Raw genomic sequence first — 27,892 nt, forward strand, 5'->3', positions numbered from 1 at the left:
TTCCCTGTAAAACCCAAACTCAACGTGTTGTTGATTACATTCCCTAGAGTATAAACAGACAACCATAGGTGGTCCAAAAAGAATAAATATTTCTCTAGTCTTTGAAATTTTTCTTTCAGTCTTTTCCTTGTGATCTTTGCACATCCCCACACCCAATTCTAGAACTCTCCTTTACTACTAAAAACATCACCCAAATCCACTGGGCACAAATCTGTGCTGGATGTCAAGCTGAGAAGGGTGGGCGGGGCCAGGAAAGCTCCTCAGGGCCAGCACACCATTACCCTCCCTTCCCCAACCCCAAGCACCAGCAAATCAGCCCACGGCCTTTTCTTCCACTTTATTTCATATTCCCACCACAATAATGACTCCTTTAATTTAAACTAAAAACCACAGAGGGTTCCTGAAAGGGTGGCAGCAAAGGAATGAAAGTGTCAAAAGACTGGGGACAGGTGGGGTGGGGAATCAGCGAATCGTCTTGACTGGACTCTTGAAGTTGCTGGCCGCTTGGAGCTGCAGCTGGTAGGCCATCGGATGGATCTTGAAACCGTAGAGCCTGGGTCAGGGCAGAGGTCAGAGAGGCAGCAGCGTGAGCCCCATCCTGGCCCTGCCTGTGGCCAGCATTCCTGCCTCCCCACCCCAGCTCCTTCATGGGCCTGCTCAGTACTTAAGGGCAGTGGTTCCCAAACTTCTTCTCTCAAGAATATTTGGAAATTTATTTTAAATATCCATTAAAACTCAAATTCTAGGACGTACACGTGTGTACACACGCACAAGCACACACATCAGTACTTGTTTCAAAATAAAGCTGAACTTTCCTTCTCTACACAAGAGTAAAAATGATACTCCAGGAATATAAACCACACTTGAACCGTGGCTCTGAGGATTTCCTGGCAGAAGGTTGAACACCCAAGATGGCAACAAGGATACCTATTGTTTAAATGTTGCTTCAAGTAACAAACATTATTTCAAGTGATTCATACATTTAAAAACACACTGTCAGGCATGTCACTATCCCCACTTTATGGATAACGGAACTGAGGCACAGATGATCACACAACTTTCCCAAGGCCACTCAGCAGGGAAAAGCCCTGGCTTTGGGAGAAGTAGGTCTCAAGAACGGACCATGCCCTGTCCTTGTCCTCCCTTCTTTCTGGGGGATCCCGGCCCTTTCCTTTGACCCTTGGTGACTCTGTCCCTGCTCCCCACCTGGGCACAAACTGGTTGGCGGGCCTCTTGGGCCGGTACTCAGGGTGCACCATGAAGAGCATGTGAGGGAAACCGGTGCCGAAGTAGGCGCCATCCGTGTGGTGGTGCCTCGATGACTTGGGTGTGTACACGTCCATGCACTTGGGGCAGTAGAGCTTCACCATGGCCTCACCTGGGATGTCCGAAAGGCCTGGGAGACAGCCAGACTCAGCAGGCCAGGTAACCCAAGCCTGCCCAACCTCCCTCCTGGACTCAGGCCTCAAAATGCTGAGCCCCAACTCCTTCCCAGTGGACCTGCCATTTTATGTGGCTCTTCTTTCCCTCTTCCAACACTCACCGATGGGAAGCATTGGCTGGTTCTCACAGTACACACGGGGACAGTAACCAAAGTCTCCCTGCTGGTACTTTTCCAACTGTAGTGAATAAAATGGAAGGGGTTGCTGGATAGGTATGAAGAGAAGAGGCAACCCCCTCCTCAGCCCAACCCACATCACTCTGTCCCCAACTCCTCCTGTCTCTCGCTGTCCAGAGGCCCCTTTTCTGGCTCAGATGGGCCCTCAAGACTCCTCTGCTTCCCTTCCTCCAGTTAGGCAGGCTGCAGACCATCAGAGCCTTTCGCTGCTTATTCTCTGAGAAAGAGGCAGTCTACAACTTCCTGCCCAAGGTCACATCTCCCTCCCTGAAAACACCCCCTTTAGCACAACCCTCAATCAGGTTTTAATCCCTAAGCCTACGTTCTGGGTTTTTTTTCCCTCTTCTCAGCTAGATTCCTTGACAAGGTTGAAACAAGTGACTTCTTGCTGCAGGAAATTGTTTCCCTTGTTGCCTCCGAAGGAGCCAAGTGGGAGTAGAGAGGCCTCACCATCTGGGCGATGCCACGGTTGGTGAGGATATAGCGGGCGTGGATCAATCCATAGAGCATTTCAGCTGCCTGCTCAATCAGGTCACTCTGGTTGGGGTTGTCTTCCAGCTCTTCATCTGAAACATGGCCCCAACCAAATGCAACCACTTGTCTCACAGCTATTTTAGGTGCCCTGCCCACCCCCAGGGGCTGCTGGCTATTCAGTTAGCCCAGCACCCAACTCTGAGCCTCACCCCACCCATGGCCTGGGCATTTGACCCAGAAACCTGGGCCTCTGACCCTTCCACCAACCCAAGGCATCTCTGCCTTCTTTCCATCCCTCTCAGCCTCTGCTCCCTTCTCTCCCTCGATACATAAATGCAAAGATGTCTCCACAGAAGATAAAACTCTAGCCTGGAAGGTGCAAGGCAGGGAAAAGAAGCAGAAAATAAGACTCATGGAAAAACGGGCATTATGGAATAGTGCTAAGTTAACAGGATCAGAGTATGGGAACATGCGGTGTAAGTCACAAAACTAAGCCAGAGTGAGGTAGGGAATCAAAATGAAACAGAGGACTTTGGGTTAAGGAGGCAGAGAACCAAAAGGAAATTTAGAAATTCAAGAAGCAGATAAACAGGATTTGAAATGGGAAAAAAGCATACACACACAAAACAACCCTGAGGGTCTCACCAGGCTCCAGGTCCAAGATCATGTCTAAAGCTTGTCGATAGTGAGGCACCTGCTCATTGAGTCCAGTGAGATTGAATTTGTCCTGGATATAATCTTCATCCACCTGTCAAGACATGAAGTCAAAAGGAAACCCATAGCAGAATCCTCAGCTTTGACCTGGACTAGTTGCTCGAACTGGTGCCTTATCCTCAACACAACTGCTTCTGTTCCCTTTGTTCCGCACTCCCAACTCAGCACAAGTACTTGAGTCTCTCTCCCCAGCTCACATATACAGCCCACCCATAAAAGCTTCAGATTTTCTTTTCCAAGGATAAACAGGAACAGCAAACCCCGTCTTAGAGAGACATTCGTTTCATGATCCTTGTCCCTATTGCTGCTTCCCATCTCAGTTTTGGCCTCTTCTTCGGGCCAGCTGGCTCTCTGAGGGAAGGTGGAGGCTCAACAGCTTGGATTCTGAAGGCAGTTACAATCCCTTATGTTAACACACAGCTTTGCATGTTACAGAACATTTTAGTAGGAACTATTCTAACAGCCACAAAAAACAGGTACTACCAGTACCCCTGTAGTAATAAAAAAGAAAATATACAGGTTGACATGTCCAACATTATACTGCTGGAGAATGGCAGGGCTGACTTGGGGCCCCAGTCTTGCCCCTTCACCACAAGTTAGTGAAGGAGTTACTAAGGGGACTCTTCCTTGACGAGAAAGTTTTTATGTAAGCCTGTGAAAGAAGTGTGTGGAAACTGAATATATGGGAGAATATTTTATTTGGCCAGATTATATGTGGAGATGGGTAGGGGGTTTGAGAAGAACTCACTTCACAGAAGAATTCATTGCCACGAAGCCCACAGAACCAGGAAATCCAGGACACCTCCTCTGAGCTGCTCATCTTCACGTCAGCTAGAGAGAGAGAGAAGTGTAAGGCTAAGCTCTCTCTCCCTGCCTCTGATATCTTCCCTCCTTTCACACTTTGCCCTCCAACCATGGAAGAATTTGGGGCCACCCTTTCTTAAAGGATCCGAACCTGGAGCACGTCTCTCTAGCTCCTCTTATTCACATCTCGGCCCCTTTTCTCTGAGACTAGATAAATTCTTTGGGGTCCCAACACTTGTGAGAAACCGACAGGTCTTGACCCACCAGTCCTACCCACATCCCTGACGCTCCCGAAGGCCAGGCCCCTTTCTCCTCCGTGTCAACTCCTGCAGGGCCCGCGGCTCAGGCTCCCTACCCCCGCAGATCTCCGCGTGTTCCCGGCTCCATTCCCAAGGGCTCCGAAGTTTATCCTTTCCAAGCAAGAGCCGGGCCCCTCCTTTTCTCATGGCCTGGGGGTGGCCCTCAGGTCCCTTTCATGGGAGTCCCCACATCCCGCCTCCACCCTTTTGGCCACCTCTCCCTCCCTCGGTGCCGGACCAGGTCACTTCCTTCCCCACCCCCATATTAAGGCGCGGAGACCCCATGTGCCGTGACCAGGGACAGGGGACACGGCGCGGGGACGACCCCAGACTCACCGACTGGACGGGGACTGGGACCGGGGGACGGGGGGGGAAGGGGAGTTTCTGCTTCCAAGGAACCGCGGGGACCGCCGCAACGCAGGGCGCGGACCCGACCGCGGTACGCGAAGTGGGGTGGGGGGGGAGTGGAAATTGGGGAGGGTGGGGAAGAGGGCAACGCGCAAGTGCTTAGCGTCGGGAGCCGCGGTGGACGCCGGGAAATGGAGTCCCCGGTAGGGAGAAACTGGCGAAGCTACGGAAGGCCGAACTACGAATCCCAGGACGACCCGCGCACGACCCTGGTGTCGCGAGGCCCCTGAGGGAGACGCTCGGGGGCGGGGCGCAGCAAGGGGCTGCGAGGCTCCACCGGAAGCGGAAACTCAGTATCGCGTTCTGGGCCAGGGAGCCTGGGAAATATAGTCGTGTGATTCTCGGGACCGTGGGGTCGAGAAGGGCGGGGAGAGGAACAAGGCTGCCGGGGTCGTTTCCGGCCGCTCCCCTCACACAGCGAGCCTCAGGCCCCGGCGCGGCTCCGCTTCCAAGGGCATTGACCTCATCCGCTCCAGCCAGCCTGGTCCTTATCGCCTGTCGAGCTCCTTTCCCGAGTCAGCCCGCCAAGGAGACCCCCCCCGAAGGGGCCCATGCTTCTCCCCGGGGTTTGGGCTCCGGAGGCGGGAGGTGAGGCCGGGTTCCGTGCTGAGGGACCTGGGTAGGGTGTACTGGGATGAACTGAATGGCGACAGAACCAGGACGGCCCCGTGCGCTAACCTGAGGTGGCGCCAGCCATTCTGCTGCTTGTTCCCTTGCACTTCTCCATTTCCTCTTAGGGCTTGAACGGGGCTGCTGCAGGCGCTAAGTGTGACCTTCGAACCCTGGTCAGAGTAATGGTGAGGGGCTGTGAGACGTTATTTCTTTTCACGGTTTCTGGGCATTCTCCACCTCCGGGCCTTTCTTAACCCCGGGAATGGTTTCCCAGGGGCAGAAAATAAGCTTGGAGCGGGGGCCACCTTGAGGGAGGCGAAGGGCATTGTGGGGGCGTTAGGTAAAAGCAGCACCCCAACCGACGGATCCTTCTCGGTCCTCGCGCTACCTGGGCACGTGGTTCATTGCGCGTATGCTATTGGAACGATTCCAAGGCGGGAAACAGCCCGGCGCTTGCGCGCGCCTGCGCCCTCAAGTAATTGCCCCCCCCCCCCCAGCCACGCATGCGTCTTTGTGCCGTGTGACTGTCGACTCCTTTGCTTAGAGTCGCGCCATTTTGCAGTACGGAAGCTACAAAACAACACAGACTGGACCCTCTCCCTGAAATCTGCTTCCTCCTTCCGGAGAAATGTCAAGTCTGTTTTTGTTTGGGAAGATGTTACCCGAAATAGGATCGAGGAAGATTTAGAGAGCCAGGCTGATTGTTTTTCTTAACGGTATGTCTTACGCGGTGGTAAAGTAGCCTCAGAAAGGCTGTTATTTATTGTTGATGAGGATGGGAGTGGGGGCGGAGCGCAGGACCTCTGGGCAGCTGTCTTACGGAGACGTCTTTGTTAACTTTTACTAAGGGGCATGGTCTGTTACTGTAGGATTTACTGTTTTTCCACATGATCTATGGTCCTCAGGCCCTGCAGGGTCCTAGGTTGTGGGGTCACTTTTAGGTTAGGAGGGGATTTTTGACGCTAAGCATACTTTTCCTTCTCCCAGCAGGTGTCTGGAGGTGGCTCTGGTCACTGCAGGACCACCAGGGGCTTGGCTTCCTTGTCTCATCTCATCCTCCCCCTGCCTAGTTTCATTTTCCCAGATCTCCCAAAAGCCATGTCCGGGGCCTCCCTCATTAACTTTACCCGAGCCACTGACCCCAGTGATCTCTGGAAAGATGGGCAGTTGCAGTCACAGCCTGAAGAGCTGAAGCCCACCCTGGATGGGGCTGCAGCCCGGGCTTTCTACGAAGCCTTGACTGGGGATGAGAGCAGCACTTGTGAACCCCAGAGGGCTCAGCCTGAGTCTGCCAGTAAGAGAAAGAGGAAGAGAAGAAGAATGATGAGGGAAGCTGCAGCAGGAGTATCAGGAGGACATGGACAAAGGAGATCCCTTGGGGCAGAGGACAAGATGACCCACCGGATACTGAGAGCAGCCCAGGAGGGGGATGTGGCAAAACTAAAAAGACTGTTGGATCCCCATGAGGCAGGGGGAGCTGGGGGGAATATCAACGCTCGAGATGCTTTCTGGTGGACCCCCCTGATGTGTGCTGCCCGAGCAGGCCAGGGGGCAGCTGTGCGCTATCTCCTGGGCCGTGGGGCTGCCTGGGTGGGGGTCTGCGAGCTGGGTGGCAGGGATGCTGCTCAGCTGGCAGAAGAAGCGGGCTTCCCTGAGGTGGCCCGCATGGTCAGAGAGAGCCCCAGAGAGACGAGGAGTCCAGAGAACCGGTGAGGGGAAGCCTTATCTTCCGTTGTGTTCTTTCCTTCCTAGCTACTCCACACCAGAGGCCCCAGAACAGAGCTGGAGGGTTGGTTCTCTCCCCTGTCCTCTAGTGTAGGCTAATAAGGCAGTCTGGTTACGGACATGAGCTCCCTGGGTTTATTTTTTTGTATTTTAAAAGTTTATATATTTATTTACTTTTTAATGTTTAATTTTGTATTTTATTTTTTTATTGAAGCATAGTTCATGTATAATACTATATAAATTACAGGTATACAGTATTAGTGATTCACAATTTTTAAAGGTTATAGTCCATTTAAGTCATAAAATGTTTGCTATATTCCCGTGTTACCCACTCCCTGGGTTTAAATCCTGACTGTACTTACTTGGGCAAGCAACCTAATATCCATGTGCATCAGTTTCCTCATCTAAGAAATGGGGCAATAAAAGTACGTTTCTCAAAGGGTTAGGATTAAATGGGTTAATATATGTAAAGTGCTAGAACAGTGCTTGTCGCATAGTAAGCACTATACAAACATTAGCTATAGTGATTATTATTATTCCTCCCTCACCCAAGAGCTTTGTGAGGCCTTTTAACCGTCTCTTCTCCCAGCTATTCCCCTTTGGGTCCCTCGTTGCTAAGTGGGGAGGAAGGCAATTTGTTCTTCAGCAGAAATACTGGAGGGGCCTGTCCCACCCTGCCACCCACCTCTAAGGCCTAAACCCTTGCGCTGCCCTTAACCCTTTCTCTTTTTTCTCTGCAGGTCCCGATCCCCCTCCCCCCAGTACTGTGAGACTTGTGATGCCCACTTCCAAGACTTTAACCACCGTACCTCCACTGCTCACCTGCTGTCATTGTCCCAGGATCTACGGCCCCGCAACTTGCCCCTTGGGGTGCCTACCTCCAGCCCAGGCTTCAAGCTGCTGCTGAGGGGGGGCTGGGAGCCTGGAATGGGGCTGGGACCCCGGGGCGAGGGCCGTGCCAATCCCATCCCCACTGTCCTCAAGAGGGACCAGGAAGGATTAGGCTACAGATCAGCACCCCAACCCCGAGTTACACATTTCCCAGCTCGGGATACACGGGCAGTGGCTGGGAGGGAGAGAGCCCCTAGGGTGACCACACTGAACCGGAAGGAGGAGAGAAGGCGGGAGGAGAAGGACAAGGCCTGGGAGCGGGATCTGAGGACATACATGAACCTTGAGTTCTGACCTTGGAACGTTCTGACCCTGGTCTGCTGCTGAAGTCTGAACTTGGGCCCCTGACCTAGGCATTTGGGCTTCTACTTCCTGGGGTCTGCCCAGGTTCCAGACCTTCAGGTTTTGATCAGTGGGCTCTGCCTTTGGGAGAAAAGAGGCTGAGAGTTAAGAAATAAATCAAGCTTTTCCCTCTCTTTGGTGTTTTATTCACTTTTCTGGAAGCTGTTGCAGGGAAGCCCAACAGGCTGGGGGCCACATGAAATTCTACCTGAGCCAGAAGAGGCAGCTCTGCTAGGTGGTATGATAGGGTCACCTCCCTCCAGTCTGGTTCACTTCTAGTCCCAGCCACTGACCAGAGTGCCCCACTTATTTTTTCAATCCCTGAACCAGAAATTACCCATCTCTATGCAAGACTAACCTCCCCCAGAAGGCATCCCCTGCCCACTCCAGCCAATTCAATCACTGATTTCACAAAGTTCATATACTATCTGCTAAGAATAGGGAGTAAGAGACTTTCCCAGTCTTCAGGTTGCTCACAGCTGGAGGAGACAGGATGTGATCAAATACAATGCATGGTGAAAGAGGAAGTCAGGGAAGGCTCAGAGGTGATAAGAGTGGGTAGGGTCTTGCAGGAAGAGGCCCGTGTGATAGGAGGGCCTAAGATTATGCAGCCTGTAGGCTATTAGCTGAACTGGGACCAGAACTCTGGCCTCCCAAATATACACTTTAAGCCAAGGTTCTTCATTTTGATATCTGAAAACTCCTGAGGGCAGGAAGCACATCCTATTTGTCTACACTTGTCCTTCCCACACTTCCCTCCCGCTCCTCCCTTGTGCTGCTCATACTAGGTGCCAGGCACATGAAGCGCTCACTGTCGTCAAATCCAAGAGGTAAAATCCGTGCATGGAGGAGCAAGGAAGGGCTACTCAAGTCCCAAGCCTCCTCTCAGCTTTCTTTTCCGGAAAATCCTTTCATGAAGCCATAAACAAGAAAAGGGGACTTAAAGGGGGCGGGCGAGTTTAAGGGAACACTGGCGTCAAGGGGGCTCTAGACGACGAAAAGGGAAAGCTGGGTTTACTTTCAAGCGTTGGGTCCCTGTGATCTTGACTGCGCCCCGCGGTACGGCCCGGTGCGCACTGATGGCGCGCACAAGCAGCGCGGGCAGGGGGCGGTGGTGGATCGGCGGGGTCCGCCCCGCGAGCTGCGGGCTCCGCCTCCGCTTGTCCCTCTAGTCCCGGTGCAGCTGCTTCCGGGCTCTGCGGCTCCGGGCGGATCCGCGAGGCCGCGGCCCGGACGCTGGGCCCGGGAGGGGCTGCAGCGCCTGGACGCCTGGCTCCCCAGGCAGGCCCGCGCTTTGCCTCGCGACCGGGATCGCCTAGGACATCTCCGGCCTGACCTCGCGGAGACCGAGTCTCAGCTGCGTGCTCAGGGGCCGGTGGGGCCACTTTATAGGGTTCATAGCCCTCTGAATCAAGGGACGAACGTTGCCGGCTGGAGTTTGCCGGATACCTCTTCCCTCACTCACCTAACAGGAGACTTCTTTCTGAGCTGCCTTAGAGCAGCAGTTCAGGGCTCTTCCGCTCCGGAGCACCTAGGACCCAGGGCCACCTTCCTTCCTTCCTTCTTGGATGGAGAATCTCCGCCCCAGTTTCTGGGGCACCTTGGGGCGTAGCCTTGGTGAGTGAAACTTGGGGTGCTGCCTGCTGGGAAAGAAACCTGGAAAACAGGGAGGACACTGTGGGGGTGACCCAGGCTTTGTCAGATCCTGAGACTTTTGGAATCTTGTGTGCTGGGTGGTGGTGGTGAATGAACTTGGATGTGCCTTCCTTTACCTCAAAACTGTAAAGGAAACAAGCCGCTTGACACACTTGAGGCCGCATGACCATCCAGGGAAGTGGGGAGCCACTTCTGAATTCAGAGTAGGACTCACCAGCAGATACCTGTTCTGCTGAGCCTGAACAGACTGTGGCTTCTGAGGAAACCCTCAGCCCCCACACCTGAGAGTCTAAGCAGTGTCAGGAAGCAGCCCCAGAATTTGGGGGCTCATTACACACCCCAGCCATGTTCCTGCGACAGCTTGGTGGCTGGCTACCTCGCCCCTGGGGCCGCTGGAAATCAACGAGGCCTGACCTGCCCGCCCCAGAACCCAGACGGATGGACAGCTCCTCTGAGAATTCAGGGAGTGACTGGGACAGTGCCCCAGAAACCATGGGAGACCTGGGGCCTCCCAAGACCAAGGACTCAGGTGCACAGAGGAGCTCTGGGGCTGCTCCAGAACCAAGCAGGGAGTCCCAAGTTGAGCAACTAGGGTGCAAAAGAATGGATTCTCTCAAGTGGGACAAGACTATCTCTAGCACTCAAGAGTCTAGGAGATTGGAGGCTGGAGAGACCATTCCCAAACTAGGATGGGATCCTGTGGACTCAGGTGGCACCAGGAAGCCTGGTGTGTCCCCTGCAGAGGGACTGGGCCCCCTTGGGCCTGAAGCCCCAGCGGAGAAGCCTGGCCAGCGTCAGAAGCTGCTGGGCTGGCTGCGGGGGGAAACAGGTGGGGGAGCAGGGGCTCCCTACCAGTACCTGGGGGACCCAGAGGAGTGTCTGCAGATCTCCACCAACCTGACCCTGCATCTGCTGGAGCTCCTGGCCTCAGCCCTGCTAGGGCTGTGCTCAAGGCCCTTGCGGGCAGCCTTGGACGCGTTGGGCCTGCGTGGACCGCTGGGCCTCTGGCTGCATGGGCTCCTGTCCTTCCTGGCTGCCCTGCATGGGCTCCATGCTGTGCTGAGCCTACTTACCGCTCACCCCCTGCACTTTGCCTGCCTCTTTGGTCTTCTACAGGCCCTGGTGCTGGCTGTCAGCCTCCGGGAGCCCAGTGGGGATGGGGAGGCCACTGACTTGGAGGGTGAGAAGTTGGGGAGGGAGGGTGAGGAGCAAAGGGGAGACCCAGGAAAGAGGCTGTGACCACGGGGTGGGGTGTGGCCCAGGGTCCCACCCTCAGTGGGTTGGGAGCAAGGGTGAAGATAGCGTGGGGGCACAATCCACATTGTAAGCACAGGGACCTCAGGGATGGGGCAGAAACCCCGGAGTATGAGGGCACAGAGCACCCCTTCACACACAGGAGAGCTGTTTAGGGTGTCTGTGTTTATGGACAGTGGGGGCATTGGCCTTGAATTCACCAGCTGTTAATTTTTGCTTTTACATTTCTCCCACTTCCAGTTTTTTCCCACCTCCGCTTTTTAAAAACAAAAACGAAAAAAAAATAAAAAAATAAAAGAAAATGTGTGGTGGTGGAGAATAAAGACTAAAGGGTCTTCTCTACCTTTCAAAACTCTCCAGGGGTGGAGGAGACTAGCGGCAAGACAGACAGACCTCTGGGTGGGGTAAGAGGGTGGTTGAGAGACTCAAGGGATCCTGTGGATCCTGGGATCTGTGCTATCTGGGGAAGAGTGGCACTGCTAGGTGGGTGGATTAGGGGGTCTGGATGAGGTTCCCACAGGTGATGGGGAGCCTGCAGGGGGATCTGGATGTTCCTAGGAGCCAGAGGGAGTGGGGATAGTGCCGGCAGGAGGGCCAGCTCAGAGGGGCTGGCAGCTCACAGGCAGCATGGGGAGCACTGGAGTTTGCAGACCCCACTGGGGGGTTGGCTTTGCTCACTCAGCAATAAATAACTGTGTCACACCAAATCCTAAATACACCACTAAAAGTGAGAGTTACTGTCACTGAGTGTCCTTCCTGACGCCGTCCAGCTGGGGGCTTAGGTGGTAGAAGGTCCAGAGGGAGTATTGAAATGGGGGGAGTGGGACTGATGTTGGGAGACAAACCCCCAAATGAGATGAGGATTGAAAAATCATCTTTATTATTCTTGAAAGGGAGTTAAGAGTCTCCAGCTTCTCCCCCTACCACAAACTCAGTTCCCACTGTATCCATCTGGGGGGTACAGATGAAGCCACAGGTCAGTTACTGGACAGCTCACAGGTCTCTGGTGGGAGGAGGGAGAAAAAAAGAGGCTGAAAAGGAAGGAGACCCAGGGAGACAGGCAAGGTTGATGGTAATGGGATGAGGAAGAATGTACTCCCTCATTCCCCCATGTCAGAGAAGGGGTCTCTGAGGCCTTTTTTCCCTACAGACCTCTGCCCCCTGTCTGACCCTCTGCCCCTTTTATCCACTGCAAACTCAGAAGCCTCTCTTGAGTATCCCAGAGCCCATCCTGGCTCCCTGTGGTGCCATCACAGTCTGTGACACAAATGGAAGTGTCAAAAGTGTCAACACAGCCAATGTGATGATGTCGGCCTTTGGCCATGCCCTCTGGTGACATCACTTGAGTCCCTTTCATCCAGCACTCACAGAAGACTTGGTGAGTCCTAGTTATTTTCTGTGGGACTCTGCCCCCTCACCTTGATTCCTGGGAGTCAGCAAGAAGGCCTTAAAGTCGAGGCAGGAGGTCAGGGACTGGAATTCCTCCACACACTTCTCGGGAGGGTGTGGTGAGCGATCTGGAAGAGCAAGGCAAGGCCCGTGAAAGCCCATGCTTCTCAGCACCACCCCTGGTGAGGCCCTCATGGAAGCACGCAGCCCCTCCAGAGAAAGGGGCTCTCCTGCCCCCCGCCCCTGCTTCCCCCCAGCGCTTCCTGCCTGGCACCCTCACTCACTGTAGAGGAGGAAGCGCTGGTAACCCTGGCCTGTCTCTTTTAGCATGATTCCGCCTGGGCATGCGCTGGAGAAGAGCTTGGTCTTCATGTCAGGGCGGCCTGTCAGGGTGGGTGGGGAAAGTGTGAGGACAGAGGGACAGAAGCAAGCAAGCCCAGGGGGCTTGAGGAGAGTGAGGGCTGGAGAGAACCAACCTTCGGTTCTGAGATCTGTGCTCCCCTCAGACAGGTGGTAGGTCCATTTCCGGGGCGCACAGAGCCCATTTTTCCTGCAGAGGTGGTGGTGACAAGGAGGAAAGACTGAGTGACACCTCAACCACTCAGTACCAGCCTCTATTTATTCCATCTTATTCCCTCTTGAAGCCTGGCTCCCCTTGGGTTTCAAGCTACCAAGGGATGGTTAGGTCCCTGTCTCTCCGGAAGGAAACTAATAGACCTGTTGAACTCAAGTGGACCAAGAATAATACCTATGCCAAAGAGCCCAGCTCTTTGTGGGTGGGTGCTCACACTTTAGGCAGAGACTGTACCTACTGGTGCCTCTGCCTCCTCACCACTCACGTGCGGATGGTAGCTCGAAGCTGGAGCTGCATGGGGGCAGAGCCCACGGCCATGTTGAAGACAATGTTGTCCACAGGGTCAAAAGTCGCCAACTCCTCCTTGGTGGGAGCTGCCCCTGCGATAAAGTACCACCGGCCCAGGTGGGGCTCTGGGAACTGGAGAGATGACGAAGGGAGCAGAAGAAGGTGGGTCTCACTACAGAATCCATCCAACCTCTTCATCAGTCAGAATGACAATGCTTAGGGGTGAAGGTGTTGGTTGCCTTTTTCCAACTGAGGGTTGGATCCATGACAAGGAGTCATTAAATGACTTTTCCTCTTTGCCCCTCCTCAGTAAACCCCACCTCCCAATTCTACCATGTCTTCACATCGATGGCCACAGTACTAATATTTTTTTTACTTCTTGCTTTCAGCATCACAACACCCACATCCTCTTCCTTCCTTCCTTTCCCAGTGTGGCTTTTTGGTCATCCTAGGCCACTTCTCAAGGCCCCCCCAACCCCCAACCCGGCAAAGCTTCCCACATTCTCAGTCCATACCTCTTTCCCATCTACTCCTTCAGTTGTCAGCTGACTGTGCTCAGGGCACTGGTAGATGGAGTTAAGGAGAATGCCATAGAGGTAGAGTAGAGCTGCCCAAATTTGGTGGAACATCTTCAGGCAAGAGGGAGCTGGGGGTCTGTGTGGAGTGGCTGGTGCCTTAACTGCTCTCCCCCACTGGCTGCTCAGTCCACTCTGCTTCCAGCCCCCTTGCCTCGACCCTTGACCCTTTCACCTGCTAATGAGTAACTTCAACCTTGTTTTCCAACCCAAGCCTGGATTACTTACAGTGTTTGGGACTTCCTCCCCATCTTCTATATGCAACTACTCCACAATACATCCTGGCATGTCCAGGGTCTCCCAGGAATTAAGACAGCTGAGCCCTCCAGGTAGGCCTGTGGTCTTTTAACCCATATCTGAGCTGGGATATCTGCTGTGCTGTGCAGCACTGAAGAGAAGTGGGTTGATTCTTTCATTCGCTCACTTAGCAAACTGTTTTTGAGTTCCAGCTGTTGGTCAGGAACTGGCTAAGCCCTGGGAACATAACAATGAATAAGACACAGTCCCTGGCCTTGAAGAAGTCAGTCTACGGAAAACTAGCTGTATAAACAAATCATTGCAATACAACCTGGTAAGTGCTTTAGAACAGGTATGAACCAGGTGCAGGAGCATGTGGATGGGAGGCTTTCTCTCTGAAGTTGTTAATTGGGGAAACAATATGTACACCCCCCAGAAAAGTTTGCTGACACATGAGTTCATTCACTCAGTGTTTATTACTATAAGTAAGAGACTACATAATCTAGTGGTTAAAGAGAACAGACAGTGGTGTCAGGCAGAGTGGGTCCAAACCCTTAACTCTACTTATCCATCTTGGATAATTTTATTAATCTTTATGCCTGTTTTTTCATCTGTAAAATGAGCAAATCATCCACCTCATAGGATTAAAAGAGCTAATGCACATAAAGCCCATAGCAAAGGCCTGCACATAAGCCCAAAGTAAATATTCGCTATAATTAATAGTAGTGTTTGTAAAGTACTTATTAGTCTCTGGTGGGTATTAAGTTCTCAAGTAACACGAGGTAGGGAAAGATTGTCAAGAGGCAGTCACTGGGTAGTGAGTGCCAAGTGGGTGGAGCAGTTAATGTAATGGAAGGTGTGGGGCTTCTTTTACAGATTATTTATAATCCACAGACTGCCATAAAGGTTTGTTCTGAGAGGTGAAGCTTGCTATGGGCTTGCGATTTAGTTAAAAGAACTTTGGATGATGTGTATATGAGGGTTCATTATTACTGTTTTGGGGTAATGTTTGACATTTTTTATAAAAAAAAATTAAAATACACGTTATTGGGGCAGTAAAGTGTAAGTGATTGACCCAAGGGAGTCTGGTAGGCCTGAATTTGTCAGTTCTGCCACTTACATTCGCCTAGGTGTACTCACCTGTAAAATGGATGTAATAGTTATCTCAGATGTTGAAAGCCTTTTCAATATGACAGTACGTGAAACTCAGCAAACTGGCTGGCACAAACTAGGAGCTCAGGTACAGGTGCTTACTAGAACTCTTAATTGAAACAGTACTGGGACTTAGGTATAAATAAACTACGAATCCCAGAAAGGATGGGCACCAGAGGCAGGCACACTGGCAGCAACGGGTCTGGCTGGAGTGGCAGCACCGCGGGGCCCAGGCCCTTGCCCGAGGGGCTGGGGGAGAAAAGGACAGAGGGACGGTAATCCCCCGGACCTCCGGCCCGCAGAAGCCCTTAGGCGGCCCTTTCAATTCCCCAGGGTCAGAGTCTTGTGTTTCGGTCTAGTGTAACTCCATTTGCTCCCAATTTCCAAACTCGGAGGCGTCCTTTTTTAGACAAAAGTCCTGAAAGATAATAAATCCTTAGCTTCTCCAAAACATGGCGTGTGCCCTCGGCCGCACACCGCCGGGGAAGAATATGGCGCCACAAAACGCCCACCGGGCAAAACCGAGGTCAAACCCAACGACGCCACTGCACGCATATTAGCTCGAGAGCCACCTCCAACCGCCTATGGAAAGGGTGACTTCCGGAGGCGCCGAAGGAGTGGCGCAACGCGGACGATGGTAAGAGGAAGACAGAATTGTAGGTGGCCAGGACAGTGCCGCCTCAAATTCTCTGCCGGCCAACATTTTAACATAGATTAGCGAGGCACAATCCCCAGTCTCCAAACTCCAAGATCCGTATAACTGTTCAAAGCCGCTCTCGAGGCAGTCGAAAAGTCTCACCTGATAATTTTTTTTTTCAGGCATTTATAGCCGCCACCACAACCCCCTACTGCTTAAGCGCGCGCACGTAAGAAATGGACAGCGCCGGCGGGGGTGGGGCGAGGCCTCAGTGTGTACGCATGCGTAGTGCGACGTACGCAAGCGCAATACGGTCCCCCGGGCGGCGGCGGCGGCGGCGGCTCTTTGGGGTGCTCGGCTCCCTACCATCTAGGCCGGCCCCGGCCCGTTTAGCCCCCAGGAACTCACTGTTTGGGGCCGCGGACTTTCTCGTCGTGCCCTACAAAAGTAAAGCTTGGGGACCTGGGGGGATCCGGAAGTACCGCCTCGCGATCCCCAAATACTGTCGGAAACGGAAGTGGCCGTCGGAGGCAGGTTGAGGGAGGCCGGAAGTGACGGTACTGTGGGGAAGTCGGGGGCGGAGCTGCGGGGTTGTGGGGTGTGTGTGTGGGGGTGTGGGTGTGGGTGTGTTTGGTCTGTGTTGGTTGCGTCGCTCTGCTAGAGCACCGAGGGTAGGTGGAAGAGGGAGGCAGTCAGCTAGCAGATCTGGCCCACCGTGAGTGTCCGTCATTTCGGGTCTGTCGTGACTTAGGCGGGTTCGATGGGCGTGGCGTGGCGCGCGTGCGCGAAACCACTTTCTCCGCAGAGTCTGGCGCGACCCTCGGTCTCTCGTTGTCCCAGGGTTTGCCGACTTCTCGGGCCCTTGTCTTATCGCAACCAGTGATGACACTGGTCTTGTGTTTCCTTCCTTCCCTGCTTCCTAGCCCGATTGGCCCTCCCTTATTGTGATTGGCATCGTGGAGCCCCTCCCACCTGCCGTCCTCCAGCTCCCTGTGCAGTCGATCTCTTGCCCTTTGTGTTTCTCAGTGCTCCGGAATCTGAAGGGGAATGGGGGAGGGTGTGAGTGTGTGTGCCTGTGAGAGAGAAACTCTTTAGGTATTGGGGCGGAGTCTCGGGCCGGGGAGGCTTCCGGGTATATAAAAATCTGCCCTGGGCGACAGCGGACCTCCCTCATAACATTCTTCCTTAGAGAGCTGTCGGCCATGGAGCCCAATGATAGTACCAGTACCACTATGGAGGAACCTGACAGCCTGGAGGTGCTGGTGAAGACCCTGGACTCTCAGACCCGGACCTTTATTGTGGGGGCCCAGGTGAGACCCCAGTACTTCTCGGAGACACCCATTAACTCTTCCTCTTATAGGTTCCTTATTCTGAGAGAAGAGCCTAATTTTCTGGTTTTCAAATTTCCTTTCATTGATTCCTGTGTTTATATTGTAGCCAGAACATTTTCTGATGTTTCCTCTTTGGTTTTTGTTGGGGAAGGCAGATTTTCTTTTGCCTTCCTCCACCTGGATAAAACTCAGTGCAGAGGGAAAGAAGAAAGGAGGAGTCTGTATTCCAACATCATAGATGAACCCCAGCCCAAAGGGAGAGACATGGCTCCTGCTTTTGGGAAAGGAGAGAGAACACACAGACCTAAAATACAAACGTGTCTTAAAAACAAAAATTGGTAAGGTCTGTACTGTGTATTTAAACGCTAGAAATCAGATCCTGTAATGCTCATAATGCAGGTAGAGCTCTAATAGACAAAATTGTGAGTTGGTTAATTTATAGTTTTAAAACACGGTGTTACATGTATTTAAGGAAACCGTATAGGCTTGTGTGGTTAGGTGTACATAAACAGCTTGGTACTCCTCAAGAGTCAGTTGTTTAGTTAGGAAAAATGTTTTTCTGGTTTGCTGCTTTTTCTTTCTTCTTGCTTGAGTCTGCCTTTCTTAATCTGATTTTCTACTCCATCTTCTTTGTCACTGTTTTTATCTTTGAGATTACAGTGTTGGTATCTTTCTGTGTTTGGGGAGGGGTCACCGGTGTCTTTAGACACACACATTCCTTTGGGAGCCAGGCACAGAAGGAGAGAAGAGAATGTCAGTTGACTTTTGTTTTTCAGCTCTGTAGTTTTGTCCTAGGCCTATAACCTTAAGTTCCTTATGTTTATTGTATGTATTTTGACAGGTGTTGCCTTAGTTCAGGGCTTTGCACAATAATTACCTCACAATTAAGACAGGCAGGTAGTGATTTTATGATGGGATGGTTTTTACCCCTCACAAGTCGGTTGTCCCTCTGCTGTCCTTCCTTTTTCTTCCATTCCCTGATTCCTATTTATGTCTTTTCCTCCTTACAGATGAACGTAAAGGAGTTTAAGGAGCACATTGCTGCCTCTGTCAGCATCCCCTCTGAGAAACAACGGCTTATCTACCAGGGCCGAGTTCTGCAGGATGATAAGAAGCTCCAGGAATACAGTAAGAGGGTGGGGGAGGCAGTTCCGAGCTTGCCGCTGCCGTTCAGAGGGATGAGCTGAGGCCATGGGTTTACCTGATCATACAATGTTTCGGTGTGTATCTTTTTTTCTGCAGATGTTGGCGGAAAGGTTATCCACCTTGTGGAACGGGCTCCTCCTCAGACTCAGCTCCCGTCTGGAGCGTCTTCTGGAACAGGGTCTGCCTCAGCCACCCATGGTGGGGGACCCCTGCCTGGTACTCGGGGGCCTGGGGCCTCTGTTCATGACCGGAATGCCAACAGCTATGTCATGGTTGGAACCTTCAATCTTCCTGTAAGCTTGTGTTTCACATGGGAGGGTTTTTCTGGGGGTAGTTTTGGTTGTGGTAGCAGTCAAGAGCTTATAAGACAGGTGTCTCAGTCTTTAGATTAGGTTTGGAGGGCCCTGTGGTCTGATGATGGCCTCAGTCTTTGAGGAGATAGGGGGTGGGGCTCCAGAGAATCAGTTGGAAGTGCGGGGGCCTTAGTATTTGACTTCTCCCAGAGCAACTTCCCTTACCCTTTCCCCAGAGTGACGGCTCTGCTGTGGATGTTCACATCAACATGGAACAGGCCCCAATTCAGGTATCACGGGGCCTGGGAGGGTCAGGGAAGGGGATCTGGGAGAAGGAGGCCATGAAGTGGGGGTGGATCTGGCTGAGGAGATGGCTGGGACCGGGTTTAATAGGTGGTGGAGCTTGTGGCTTATCTCAGGCCTGTCCTGATCTTCTCTCTCCTGTTGTAGAGTGAGCCCCGAGTACGGCTGGTGATGGCTCAGCACATGATCAGGGATATACAGACCTTACTATCCCGGATGGAGGTGAGTGGGCAGGGCTGGTTAGGGTCTGTCTGTCTCACCCTATTCTCCCTACCCCTTTTCTCTCAGCCTAGGGGTGGGGGCATGACTGGCCACATCCACTGGATTCTCCCCTCGTAATCTAGTCTCTTTGCAGCCTTCATTCTTTCGGGCAGAAAAAGTATCTTTGTGAGGCTGTTTCGTCCCTTCTGATCCTCTAAGTACCAGCTATCTGGGCAGTTTGTTGCAGACTTGTCAGATGATTCTCATGGGATGTTTTTTCAATTAGATACAGATTCCGTGCTTTTCTGTTCCTCGCTAATCATATTTGATACTGGGATGGCCTAATTTTATTAGTTTGCGTTTGCAACCAGTGGCCTTTCCTTCTTTTGTCTTGGAGGTTAGGAAACCACAGGCCATACTTTTTGTTAGTAATTTGTTTGCAAGTATCATAGGTATTCATCATGCATCTAACTTGTGTAAGTCTTAGGGAGTTGCTAGGGAGTCAGGTACAGATGCAGAGCCCTACCTTCAGGGAACTGGGTTATCTCATCCTCCACTCAGTCTGCTTTGACCTGAGTAATTTTTTGCTGCTGTCTCATCTTGCCTTTGGTGTCCTGACTCTTCCCCACCTTCAGTGCCGAGGGGGACCCCAAGCCCAGCAGAGTCAGCCGCCCCCACAGACGCCAGCTGTGGCCCCAGAGCCAGTAGCCTTGAGCTCTCCAACATCAGAACCGGTCGAAAGTGAAGTGCCTCCTCGGGAGCCCATGGAGGCAGAAGAGGTGGAGGAGCGTGCCCCTGCCCAGAGCCCGGAGCTCTCCCCTTCTGGCCCAGCCCCAGCAGGCCCAACGCCTGCCCCAGACACAAATGCACCCAAGTGAGAGATGGAGGGAACCTTTTGGGGTAGGGGTGGGTTGGGGATTCTAAGTGAAGTATGAGGACCAGGAAAGGTCTGATGGGAGAGGAAGGATTGCTTAGGGGTTATACTTGTAGAGTTAGTGTTGAGGGGCAGGGAGGGGCTCCAGTGTAGATAAATGGGGTTAGGACTGGCCGCTGAGCCAGAAGCACTGCTCTCCCTGGGGCAAAGGAATCCAAGTGGTGCTTCCTGAGCCTGATCAAGATGCTCTCCTGAGTTCACACAGGCCCCGTCTGTTTTTTAGGGTTAGTGTTTTGTCATTGTAGGTACAGGATTGTGTGGTGGGGAGGGTGGAAGCAGTTTATTTTCCTCTTCCCATCTTCCCCTGGGTGAGGTTAAAGAACAGAAGCTCTGCTAGTTCAGGAAGGGATTGGGCCAGGGGTCTGTGAGGCCAGGAAGAGGTAGGGCAGATATGGTGAGGTTGGGAATCTGAGGGAAGCCTTGGCTCACTGCCCCTTGGGGTTGCCCACAGCCATCCTTCCCCTGCGGAGTATGTCGAGGTGCTTCAGGAGCTACAGCGGCTTGAGAGCCGCCTCCAGCCCTTCCTGCAGCGCTACTATGAGGTTCTGGGCGCCGCCGCCACTACAGACTACAATAACAATGTGAGCCCGCCCACCCCCTCGCCCAGTACTCCCCAGTGGGGCAGGGAGAAATGTAGATCAACCCTTCCCCCCGCAGAAGACACTGCCTTCGACAGAACAGCTGCCCTTTAGATTTGGAAAGGAGTGATCTTTTTCTCCGTGACAGAGAAGGAGGATCTTTTTCTCCCTGACATCTTTATGATGGCTACTGTCACTGTCCTCGCACCCTTTTGATCCTTTCAGTGAGTTATTTAGGGAGTTTATAAAGTAAGGGAGATTAGCATGTGGTAACTGATTCATTGTAGGGTTTATTTTATCAGGAAGCTGTTAACGTGTATAAGATAGAATTTACTTGCAAAGATGTGGTTTACACAGAAGCTTCTAAGCATGTATTTGAAGACGTAGAGGACGTGAGAACGTGTTAATTTCAAGAAGGTGCTGTTTTTGTTAGCGAGGTGGATTCTAGCCTAATGTTTTCTACCTTTCTGTGTTTGGCCCCGGGGAGTACAGCAAGAGGGCCGTGAAGAGGACCAGCGCTTGATCAACTTGGTGGGGGAGAGCCTGCGGCTGCTGGGCAACACCTTTGTGGCGTTGTCTGACCTGCGTTGCAATCTGGCATGTGCACCGCCGCGTCACCTGCATGTGGTCCGGCCCATGTCTCACTACACCACCCCCATGGTGCTCCAGCAGGCAGCCATCCCCATCCAGGTGGGTCAGGGGATCCTGGCCTGAGGGAGAATGGAGGGCTGTCACCGGAACGATCCAGCATAGCTATTGGGCTCAAAAGAGGTTAGAAGGGGAGCATACTTTGGAAACGTGGTGACATAGGATGAAGGAGCCTTGAGAAGTACAGTGTGTCATGGGGTGCTCTGGGTTAGGCTCTGGTGTTTTTCTCACTTCTGCCCCATACATCTCTATCGTCCAGATTAATGTGGGGACCACTGTGACCATGACGGGGAATGGGACCCGGCCCCCCCCGACTCCCAGTGCGGAGGCACCTCCCCCTGGTCCGGGGCAGGCCTCGTCCCTGGCCCCCTCTTCTACCACCGTCGAGTCTTCAACTGAGGGGGCTCCCCCGCCAGGACCGGCTCCCCCACCGACCGCCAGCCACCCGAGGGTCATCCGGATTTCCCACCAGAGCGTGGAACCCGTGGTCATGATGCACATGAACATTCAAGGTGAGTTAGGAACAGTCGCTGGCAGAGAAGAGCAGCGCGATGTGGGAGGTGGGGTTGGTGCTGAGGTGTGAGGGCGCCAGGGTGGGGAAGGAGAGGCCAGGGCTGGTGGCGGTGGCAGGGGGACTGAGCAGAAGCTCTTATGGTTGGTGGTGGTGGGGGGGAGGTGCAGGAAGAACTACTTGTCCTTGGAGAGTTGTTTGCATGGTGAAGGGAGCGTCTCCTCCTTGGCTAGATGGAATGAAAGGCAGGCTCTGTGGTCGGGGGAGTGGAAGCCTGAAGCGCGCCGATCTCAGGAGGATACAGTTAGGCCTTGGCCCCGCCTGTCTCAGGGCCACTCTCTCTGTCTCCTTGCCCAGATTCTGGCACACAGCCCGGTGGAGTTCCGAGTGCTCCCACTGGCCCCCTAGGACCCCCTGGTCATGGCCAGACCCTGGGTAAGAGTGAGGGCATCAGAGCAGGCTGAGCTCTGGGTAGAGAAGGGGTAGGGCCAAGTGGGTGGGTTGAAGGGGGTCCAGGTTCAAGGTTACATCAGACCCACCCCCCAGGCTCCACCCACATCCAGCTGCCCTCCCTGCCCCCTGAGTTCATGCACGCCGTCGCCCACCAGATCACACATCAGGCCATGGTGGCAGCTGTTGCCTCCGCGGCCGCAGGTAATGACCTGGAAGGGGAAGCCTGGGAGGTGGGGCCTGGTCCACGGTGGTGGGCATCCTCCACTGGCAGGCCAGGGCCCAGCCCTCAGCCCTCTTCGGTCTCTCCCCTCTGCCACCCATAGGACAGCAGGTGCCAGGCTTCCCGACAGCTCCCACCCGGGTGGTGATTGCCCGGCCCACCCCTCCACAGGCTCGGCCTTCCCATCCTGGGGTGCCCCCAGTCTCGGGGGCTCTGGTGAGTAGGGGTGGGGAGTTCCACTGGGGAAGAGTGTGGGGAGAAAATCCTATGGTGGGGCATGGAGAGGCCAAGACTGAAAGCCTGCCCTTCTCCTCCCCTCAGCCGGGTGCTGGTCTGGGTACCAACGCCTCTTTAGCCCAGATGGTGAGCGGCCTCGTGGGGCAGCTTCTTATGCAGCCTGTCCTTGTGGGTGAGTACTTGTTCTTCCCCACTTCAAACTGAAGAGGTTTCCCTGGCTCTGAAGGCTGATGCTCCCTTCCCGGTCTCCTCACTGGCACTTCCCAGTTCTCTCCATATTCCTTTGTTGTTTTCCTACTGGGAAGACGAGAATGGAGATGCAGTGGGGTCTTGATTTTCTTGAGATTTCAACTTTCCTCTTTTGGCCCCTATAGCTCAGGGGACCCCAGGAATGGCTCCACCTCCAGTCCCTGCCACTGCGTCAGCCAGTGCCGGCACCACCAACACGGCTACCACGGCTGGCCCTGCCCCCGGGGGGCCCGCCCAGCCTCCACCTCCTCAACCCTCCGCCTCTGATCTTCAATTCTCTCAGCTCCTGGGGAACCTGCTGGGGCCTGCAGGGCCAGGGGCTGGAGGGCCTGGCATGGCTTCTCCCACCATTACTGTGGCGATGCCTGGTGTCCCTGCCTTTCTCCAGGGCATGACTGACTTCTTGCAGGTGAGTGGCTGGCTTGCTCCTCACTTCACCCTTCCTATTCCTGGGCCCAGCCAGGCACTGGAGTCTTGTTGCCATTATATTGCCACTTGGAAGGAAACCTGGGAATTTATTGACTCCGAACCCTCCATTTTGGAGATGAGGAAAACAGGGCTTGGAGAGAGAAGCATAGTAATTTGGGTCACTGCTTTCTGATCTAAGCCAATCAGAGGGAGAGAGGTAGCTGCTCAACCTGACTCCACTCTGGAGAAGCTACAGTGTGTATTCTGCTTTAAGGTGCAAAGACTGGAATAGAGCTCCACGTCTTCCAGACCCCTGTTGATTTGTGCCTTCCTGATGCCCTTTTATGTCCTTGTCCCATTCTCACTTTGTCTTATGTTTTTCATTCCTTCTCTGTGGGGCAGGCGACACAAACAGCTGCTCCGCCACCTCCGCCACCTCCGCCCCCACCCCCGCCTCCGGCCCCAGAACAGCAGACGGCGCCTCCACCAGGGTCCCCCTCTGGTGGCGCAGGGAGTCCTGGAGGCCTGGGTCCTGAGAGCCTGCCGCTGGAGTTTTTCACCTCGGTAGTGCAGGGTGTGCTGAGTTCCCTGCTGGGCTCCTTGGGGGCTCGGGCTGGCAGCAGTGAAAGTATCGCTGCTTTCATACAACGCCTCAGTGGATCCAGCAACATTTTTGAGCCTGGGGCTGATGGGGCTCTCGGTGAGCAAATGGGGGTACCTTGGCCTTCTCTAGGGAGGGGCAACCGGGGGACAGTAGATGGCCTTTGTTAGGGGTATTGCTAAGGTAGGGTGAGGCTGATGGGCTGGTGGGCAGGCCGGGTGGTAAAGGCCACATTTTTTTCTGCCCCTGTCCCTAGGATTCTTTGGGGCACTGCTCTCTCTTCTGTGCCAGAACTTCTCCATGGTGGATGTGGTGATGCTTCTCCATGGGCATTTCCAGCCACTGCAGCGGCTCCAGCCCCAGCTGCGATCTTTCTTCCACCAGCACTATCTGGGTGGCCAGGAGCCCACACCTGGTAACATCCGGGTAAATGAAGACCTTGGGCCCAGAGCTCTTCTCCGTCTCACCTTTAGTTCCTTATTCCTAACTTTGTCCGTTGCCTAAAGCTGTGATTGCTCCAGCTCAAGCCCTGGGCTTGGTGGGGGAGGAGGGGGAAGTGTCTTGAGGGGTGTGGGACTTGGTTCTAAACTTGTGCTCTTCTCTTCCCCCCACACCGCCCCCCAGACGGCAACCCACACATTGATCACGGGGCTAGAAGAATACGTGCGGGAGAGTTTTGTGAGTAACCCTTCCCCATCCCCTCCTCTCCTGGCTCTGGTCAGGATAGCCCATGGCTCCCAGTCTCTCAGGGCTTCTGATTTGGGGGTCTTTGTGTGTCTTGTTTCTCAGTCTTTGGTGCAAGTTCAGCCAGGTGTGGACATCATCCGGACAAACCTGGAATTTCTCCAAGAGCAATTTAATAGCATTGCTGCTCATGTGATGCACTGCACAGGTCAGGGGCTCGCTGGGCCCGGGTGAGTGGGGCATGTTGGATGTGCAGGGCTGCTGGGTGCCAGCGTTCCGTCCTTATTTCTCACCCACAGACAGTGGATTTGGGGCCCGTTTGCTGGAGTTGTGTAACCAGGGCCTGTTTGAATGCCTGGCCCTGAACCTGCACTGCTTGGGGGGACAGCAGATGGAGCTTGCTGCTGTCATCAATGGCCGAATTGTAAGCATCCCCCAGTCCCAGATTCCCAGCCTTTTGTTTCCTCAGGTTTCTGTTTTCTTTGGTATCCTGCAGTTTTCTTTTCTTTTTTCTTTTTCTCCAAACTGCCATCCTTTACTGTTCGGTACCTTTCAAAAGCTGTTTGAGGGTTTTGTGTCCCAAGTCTGCTTTCTGCCCCCCAGCGTCGCATGTCTCGTGGAGTGAATCCGTCCTTGGTGAGCTGGCTCACCACTATGATGGGACTGAGGCTTCAGGTGGTACTGGAGCACATGCCTGTAGGCCCTGATGCCATTCTCAGATATGTTCGCAGGGTTGGTGATCCCCCCCAGGTAAGGGACCTGATGGGCTATGGGGTCAGGGGACTCGAGGGAACTGCAGAGATCTGAGAGGGCCTTTTGTGGTGGTCTCCTTCTCTGTCCTTTTGCACAGACGCTTCCTGAGGAGCCAATGGAAGTTCAGGGATCAGAGAGAACTCTCCCTGAGCCTCAGGTACCAGGGAGAGGTCGAGGAGCCAGATAATGTGGAGTGGAGGGCTGGGGCCGGAAGGGCTGGAGGCTGAGAATTCTGAAGCCTGAGTCTTCCCACTGTCTGACTGCCAGCGGGAGAATGCTTCCCCAGCCCCTGGGACAACAGCAGAAGAGGCCATGTCCCGAGGTCCGCCTCCCGCTCCTGAGGGAGGCTCCCGAGACGAGCAGGATGGAGCTTCAGCCGAGACAGAACCTTGGGCAGCTGCAGTCCCCCCGGTGAGTGTTAGGAGGTGGTCCAGTGGGCTAAGGCAGCTGAAAGTTGTGGGAATTACTATTTTCTTATCTTTTCGTCCCCAGGAATGGGTCCCTATTATCCAGCAGGACATTCACAGCCAGCGGAAGGTGAAACCGCAGCCCCCCTTGAGCGATGCCTACCTCAGTGGTATGCCTGCCAAGAGACGCAAGGTTGGTTTGCCTCTTCCCTGAGGATCCCTCTTTACCCAAATTCCCCTGTTGTGCTTAGAGTCAAACTAATTAGAGCTGGAAAGAATTCTTCCTGGTTTAGTCCCCTGATTTAATTGACGAGGAAACCTTTCTGGCTCAGACTTGCTCACGGTTGTTGCCCCACACCTTTACATTAGTCTGTTTGTCAGCAGTCTTTGTCATCCCTCAGTTGCCCAATCCCCATGTGACCAGGGCCCATCTTCCTTAAGGTGGGCTCCGTCTTGTGGACTAGCTAGCTGTGAATACTGGGTGGCTTGACCCATCCTGCCCCTCTTGTTTTGAAGACCAAGTCCAGCACATTCAATGGTGTTTTTGGCCGGAGCCAAACAAAATTAGGAAGGCATTTCTGCTGTCAATTACACATGGACTGTTTCCCTTCTCTCCGCTAGCATGGAGACTCAGTGGTTGACTCATGGAAAGGGTGAGCTGGTTGGTGGCATTGGATCTGATGTTGATCCTCTTTTCCCTTTCAACCCCATCCCCCAGACGATGCAGGGTGAGGGCCCCCAGCTGCTTCTCTCAGAGGCCGTGAGCCGGGCAGCTAAGGCAGCCGGAGCTCGGCCCCTGACGAGCCCCGAGAGCCTGAGCCGGGACCTGGAGGCACCAGAGGTTCAGGAGAGCTACAGGCAGCAGGTGCCCCCACCTTGAAGCAGCATAGGGATGGTCTAGTGGGAGGGATTGGGCTAGGGTCCCTCTTCCCTGGATCCCTTCAGAGATGAACTGGTCTGTGGCTACCACTTGGTTTTAAAATGTTGTTTTCCCCTAGGGGCATCTGGGAAGGCTCAAGTGATGCCATATTGGGCTACTGGACAGTACATGGCTGGTGGGGAAATGTTAGCTCCTGAGGGATGACTTCTGTGTGCTTGCTGGGATCCTAGGGGCTGGGCCAGTACCACTCCAACCTGCTTTGCTCTCTCTCTAGCTCCGGGCTGATATACAAAAGCGACTGCAGGAAGACCCTAACTACAGCCCCCAGCGCTTCCCTAATGCCCAGAGGGCCTTTGCTGATGATCCCTAGCTCTTTGCTCCATGGCCCTCCATCATCAGGGGACCATTTCTCCCCTCTTCCTTCACAGTATTTAAGAAATAAAGTCAGATTTTCCTGGCTGTTTCTTTTGGTCTCTAAATTGTCTTCGTTAAGTAGTCTAAGCCCCTTAATCGTCTATGAAGTTGGTTTTATAAATTCATTCCCAGGAACCCACCTATACTAGACAACTTTTAACATTTCACCACGAGCAGATGTGCAGTATGATGTTTCACTGTTTGTGCAGCACAACAGGTGTACAAGCCTGTTTTGAGGTCAGCCATTTTCAAGGAAAACTGTGTAAATGAGATGAAAGAAACCTACATGGTTTAAAGAAACCTATATCCTAGTACATGCTAGGATAGGGCTCTCAAACCATTTAATTGCCAAGCAGCTGCAGACCTGTACTCTTGACTAGCATGCAGTGGTACCAGTGTAACCCAACCAAGTTTGACTATGCTGGAACTGGCCTACCTAGTTCAAGGAGCCCAAGTTCAAGCCCTGTGTTTGAACACATGACAGCTATAAAGGCACTTCCTTTCTTTGTAGACAGGACCAAAGGGACATGCGCCTGCAAATTCTCTGCTGTCCCTTCCCCTTTTTAGCTAGTTCGTGCTGGGCAAATAGAATGTGGCAGAAACCTAAAGCCAGATTGTAAGCTTTGCAGCTTCTGCCCAGACCTCTTGGAACACTTGACTCAGGGACATTAAAAGGCCTTATGACTCACGGTATCTTGCCAGAGAAGCCATGCAGAGACAGTGGTTGACAACCCAATGGAGTTCTGCCTTCCAGATGTCCCACCATGGCCCCAGACATGTGAGCAAAAGCCCTATAGGACGGACCAAGGAGCTGTCAGGTGCTGACTGACTGGTTATCAACCAACCTCACTGGCACAAGAAGATTTGCCCAGGGGAGCCCAGCTCTAATTCCTGGCCCACAGGACTTAAAGATAACAACGGAAGTTCTGAGGTAGTTTTGTTACATCACTGAGGTAAATGGCAAATAGTTCCCTGACATCACTTGGCACTGA

At 53.4% G+C, this 27,892-nt stretch overlaps 5 protein-coding genes across 22 annotated transcripts; 3 read left to right on the plus strand and 2 right to left on the minus strand.

The window, feature by feature from the left end:
* Positions 1-321: 321 nt before the first annotated feature.
* On the minus strand, positions 322-4,393 carry CSNK2B (casein kinase 2 beta). The gene is made up of 7 exons (XM_007110128.3): positions 4,246-4,393; positions 3,555-3,637; positions 2,738-2,840; positions 2,069-2,184; positions 1,544-1,619; positions 1,207-1,396; positions 322-553 (listed from the first exon to the last, which is right to left on the minus strand). Exons 2-7 carry the CDS (start codon positions 3,624-3,626, stop codon positions 463-465), a joined length of 648 nt encoding a protein of 215 aa, XP_007110190.1. The 5' UTR covers positions 3,627-3,637; positions 4,246-4,393; the 3' UTR covers positions 322-462.
* Positions 4,394-4,628: 235 nt separating this feature from the next.
* On the plus strand, positions 4,629-8,021 carry GPANK1 (G-patch domain and ankyrin repeats 1). 3 transcript variants are annotated; one of them, XM_007110131.4, is made up of 5 exons: positions 4,629-4,905; positions 5,055-5,114; positions 5,474-5,645; positions 5,920-6,638; positions 7,395-8,021. In XM_007110131.4, exons 4-5 carry the CDS (start codon positions 6,028-6,030, stop codon positions 7,837-7,839), a joined length of 1,056 nt encoding a protein of 351 aa, XP_007110193.2. In that variant the 5' UTR covers positions 4,629-4,905; positions 5,055-5,114; positions 5,474-5,645; positions 5,920-6,027; the 3' UTR covers positions 7,840-8,021. The 3 variants fall into 3 exon arrangements, with proteins under 3 accessions (XP_007110193.2, XP_028334785.1, XP_054935630.1); XM_028478984.2 differs by having other exon boundaries at positions 4,629-5,114; positions 5,917-6,638; XM_055079655.1 differs by having other exon boundaries at positions 4,629-5,114.
* Positions 8,022-9,501: 1,480 nt separating this feature from the next.
* C18H6orf47 (chromosome 18 C6orf47 homolog) lies at positions 9,502-11,534 on the plus strand. Its single transcript, XM_007110133.4, has one exon. The coding sequence runs from the start codon at positions 9,889-9,891 to the stop codon at positions 10,780-10,782; it is 894 nt and encodes a 297-aa protein (XP_007110195.2). The 5' UTR covers positions 9,502-9,888; the 3' UTR covers positions 10,783-11,534.
* A 130-nt stretch (positions 11,535-11,664) lies between these two features.
* APOM (apolipoprotein M) lies at positions 11,665-16,138 on the minus strand. Of its 3 annotated transcripts, XM_028478862.1 has the most exons (9): positions 16,058-16,138; positions 15,001-15,024; positions 13,852-14,097; positions 13,564-13,702; positions 13,026-13,180; positions 12,663-12,736; positions 12,471-12,569; positions 12,216-12,314; positions 11,665-11,800 (listed from the first exon to the last, which is right to left on the minus strand). In XM_028478862.1, exons 3-9 carry the CDS (start codon positions 13,872-13,874, stop codon positions 11,775-11,777), a joined length of 615 nt encoding a protein of 204 aa, XP_028334663.1. In that variant the 5' UTR covers positions 13,875-14,097; positions 15,001-15,024; positions 16,058-16,138; the 3' UTR covers positions 11,665-11,774. The 3 variants fall into 3 exon arrangements, with proteins under 3 accessions (XP_028334663.1, XP_028334665.1, XP_007110197.1); XM_028478864.2 differs by lacking the exons at positions 13,564-13,702; positions 13,852-14,097; positions 15,001-15,024 and having other exon boundaries at positions 16,058-16,132; XM_007110135.4 differs by lacking the exons at positions 13,852-14,097; positions 15,001-15,024; positions 16,058-16,138 and having other exon boundaries at positions 13,026-13,140; positions 13,564-13,580.
* BAG6 (BAG cochaperone 6) lies at positions 15,952-26,945 on the plus strand. 14 transcript variants are annotated; one of them, XM_007110139.4, is made up of 26 exons: positions 16,051-16,206; positions 16,839-16,959; positions 17,991-18,108; positions 18,223-18,419; positions 18,656-18,709; positions 18,870-18,944; positions 19,559-19,797; positions 20,309-20,438; positions 20,928-21,125; positions 21,343-21,595; positions 21,952-22,029; positions 22,141-22,248; positions 22,371-22,483; positions 22,589-22,676; positions 22,879-23,162; positions 23,564-23,861; positions 24,019-24,188; positions 24,387-24,440; positions 24,552-24,654; positions 24,746-24,870; positions 25,050-25,196; positions 25,297-25,356; positions 25,467-25,610; positions 25,692-25,799; positions 26,325-26,471; positions 26,761-26,945. In XM_007110139.4, exons 2-26 carry the CDS (start codon positions 16,852-16,854, stop codon positions 26,854-26,856), a joined length of 3,495 nt encoding a protein of 1,164 aa, XP_007110201.2. In that variant the 5' UTR covers positions 16,051-16,206; positions 16,839-16,851; the 3' UTR covers positions 26,857-26,945. The 14 variants fall into 14 exon arrangements, with proteins under 14 accessions (XP_007110206.2, XP_054935509.1, XP_007110201.2 ...); XM_055079531.1 differs by lacking the exon at positions 16,051-16,206 and adding an exon at positions 16,257-16,364; XM_055079532.1 differs by lacking the exon at positions 16,051-16,206 and adding an exon at positions 16,726-16,744.
* Positions 26,946-27,892: the final 947 nt, after the last annotated feature.

Source organism: Physeter macrocephalus, chromosome 18 (assembly GCF_002837175.3).
Source record: "Physeter macrocephalus isolate SW-GA chromosome 18, ASM283717v5, whole genome shotgun sequence".
Classification (NCBI taxonomy): Eukaryota; Metazoa; Chordata; class Mammalia; order Artiodactyla; family Physeteridae; genus Physeter; species Physeter macrocephalus.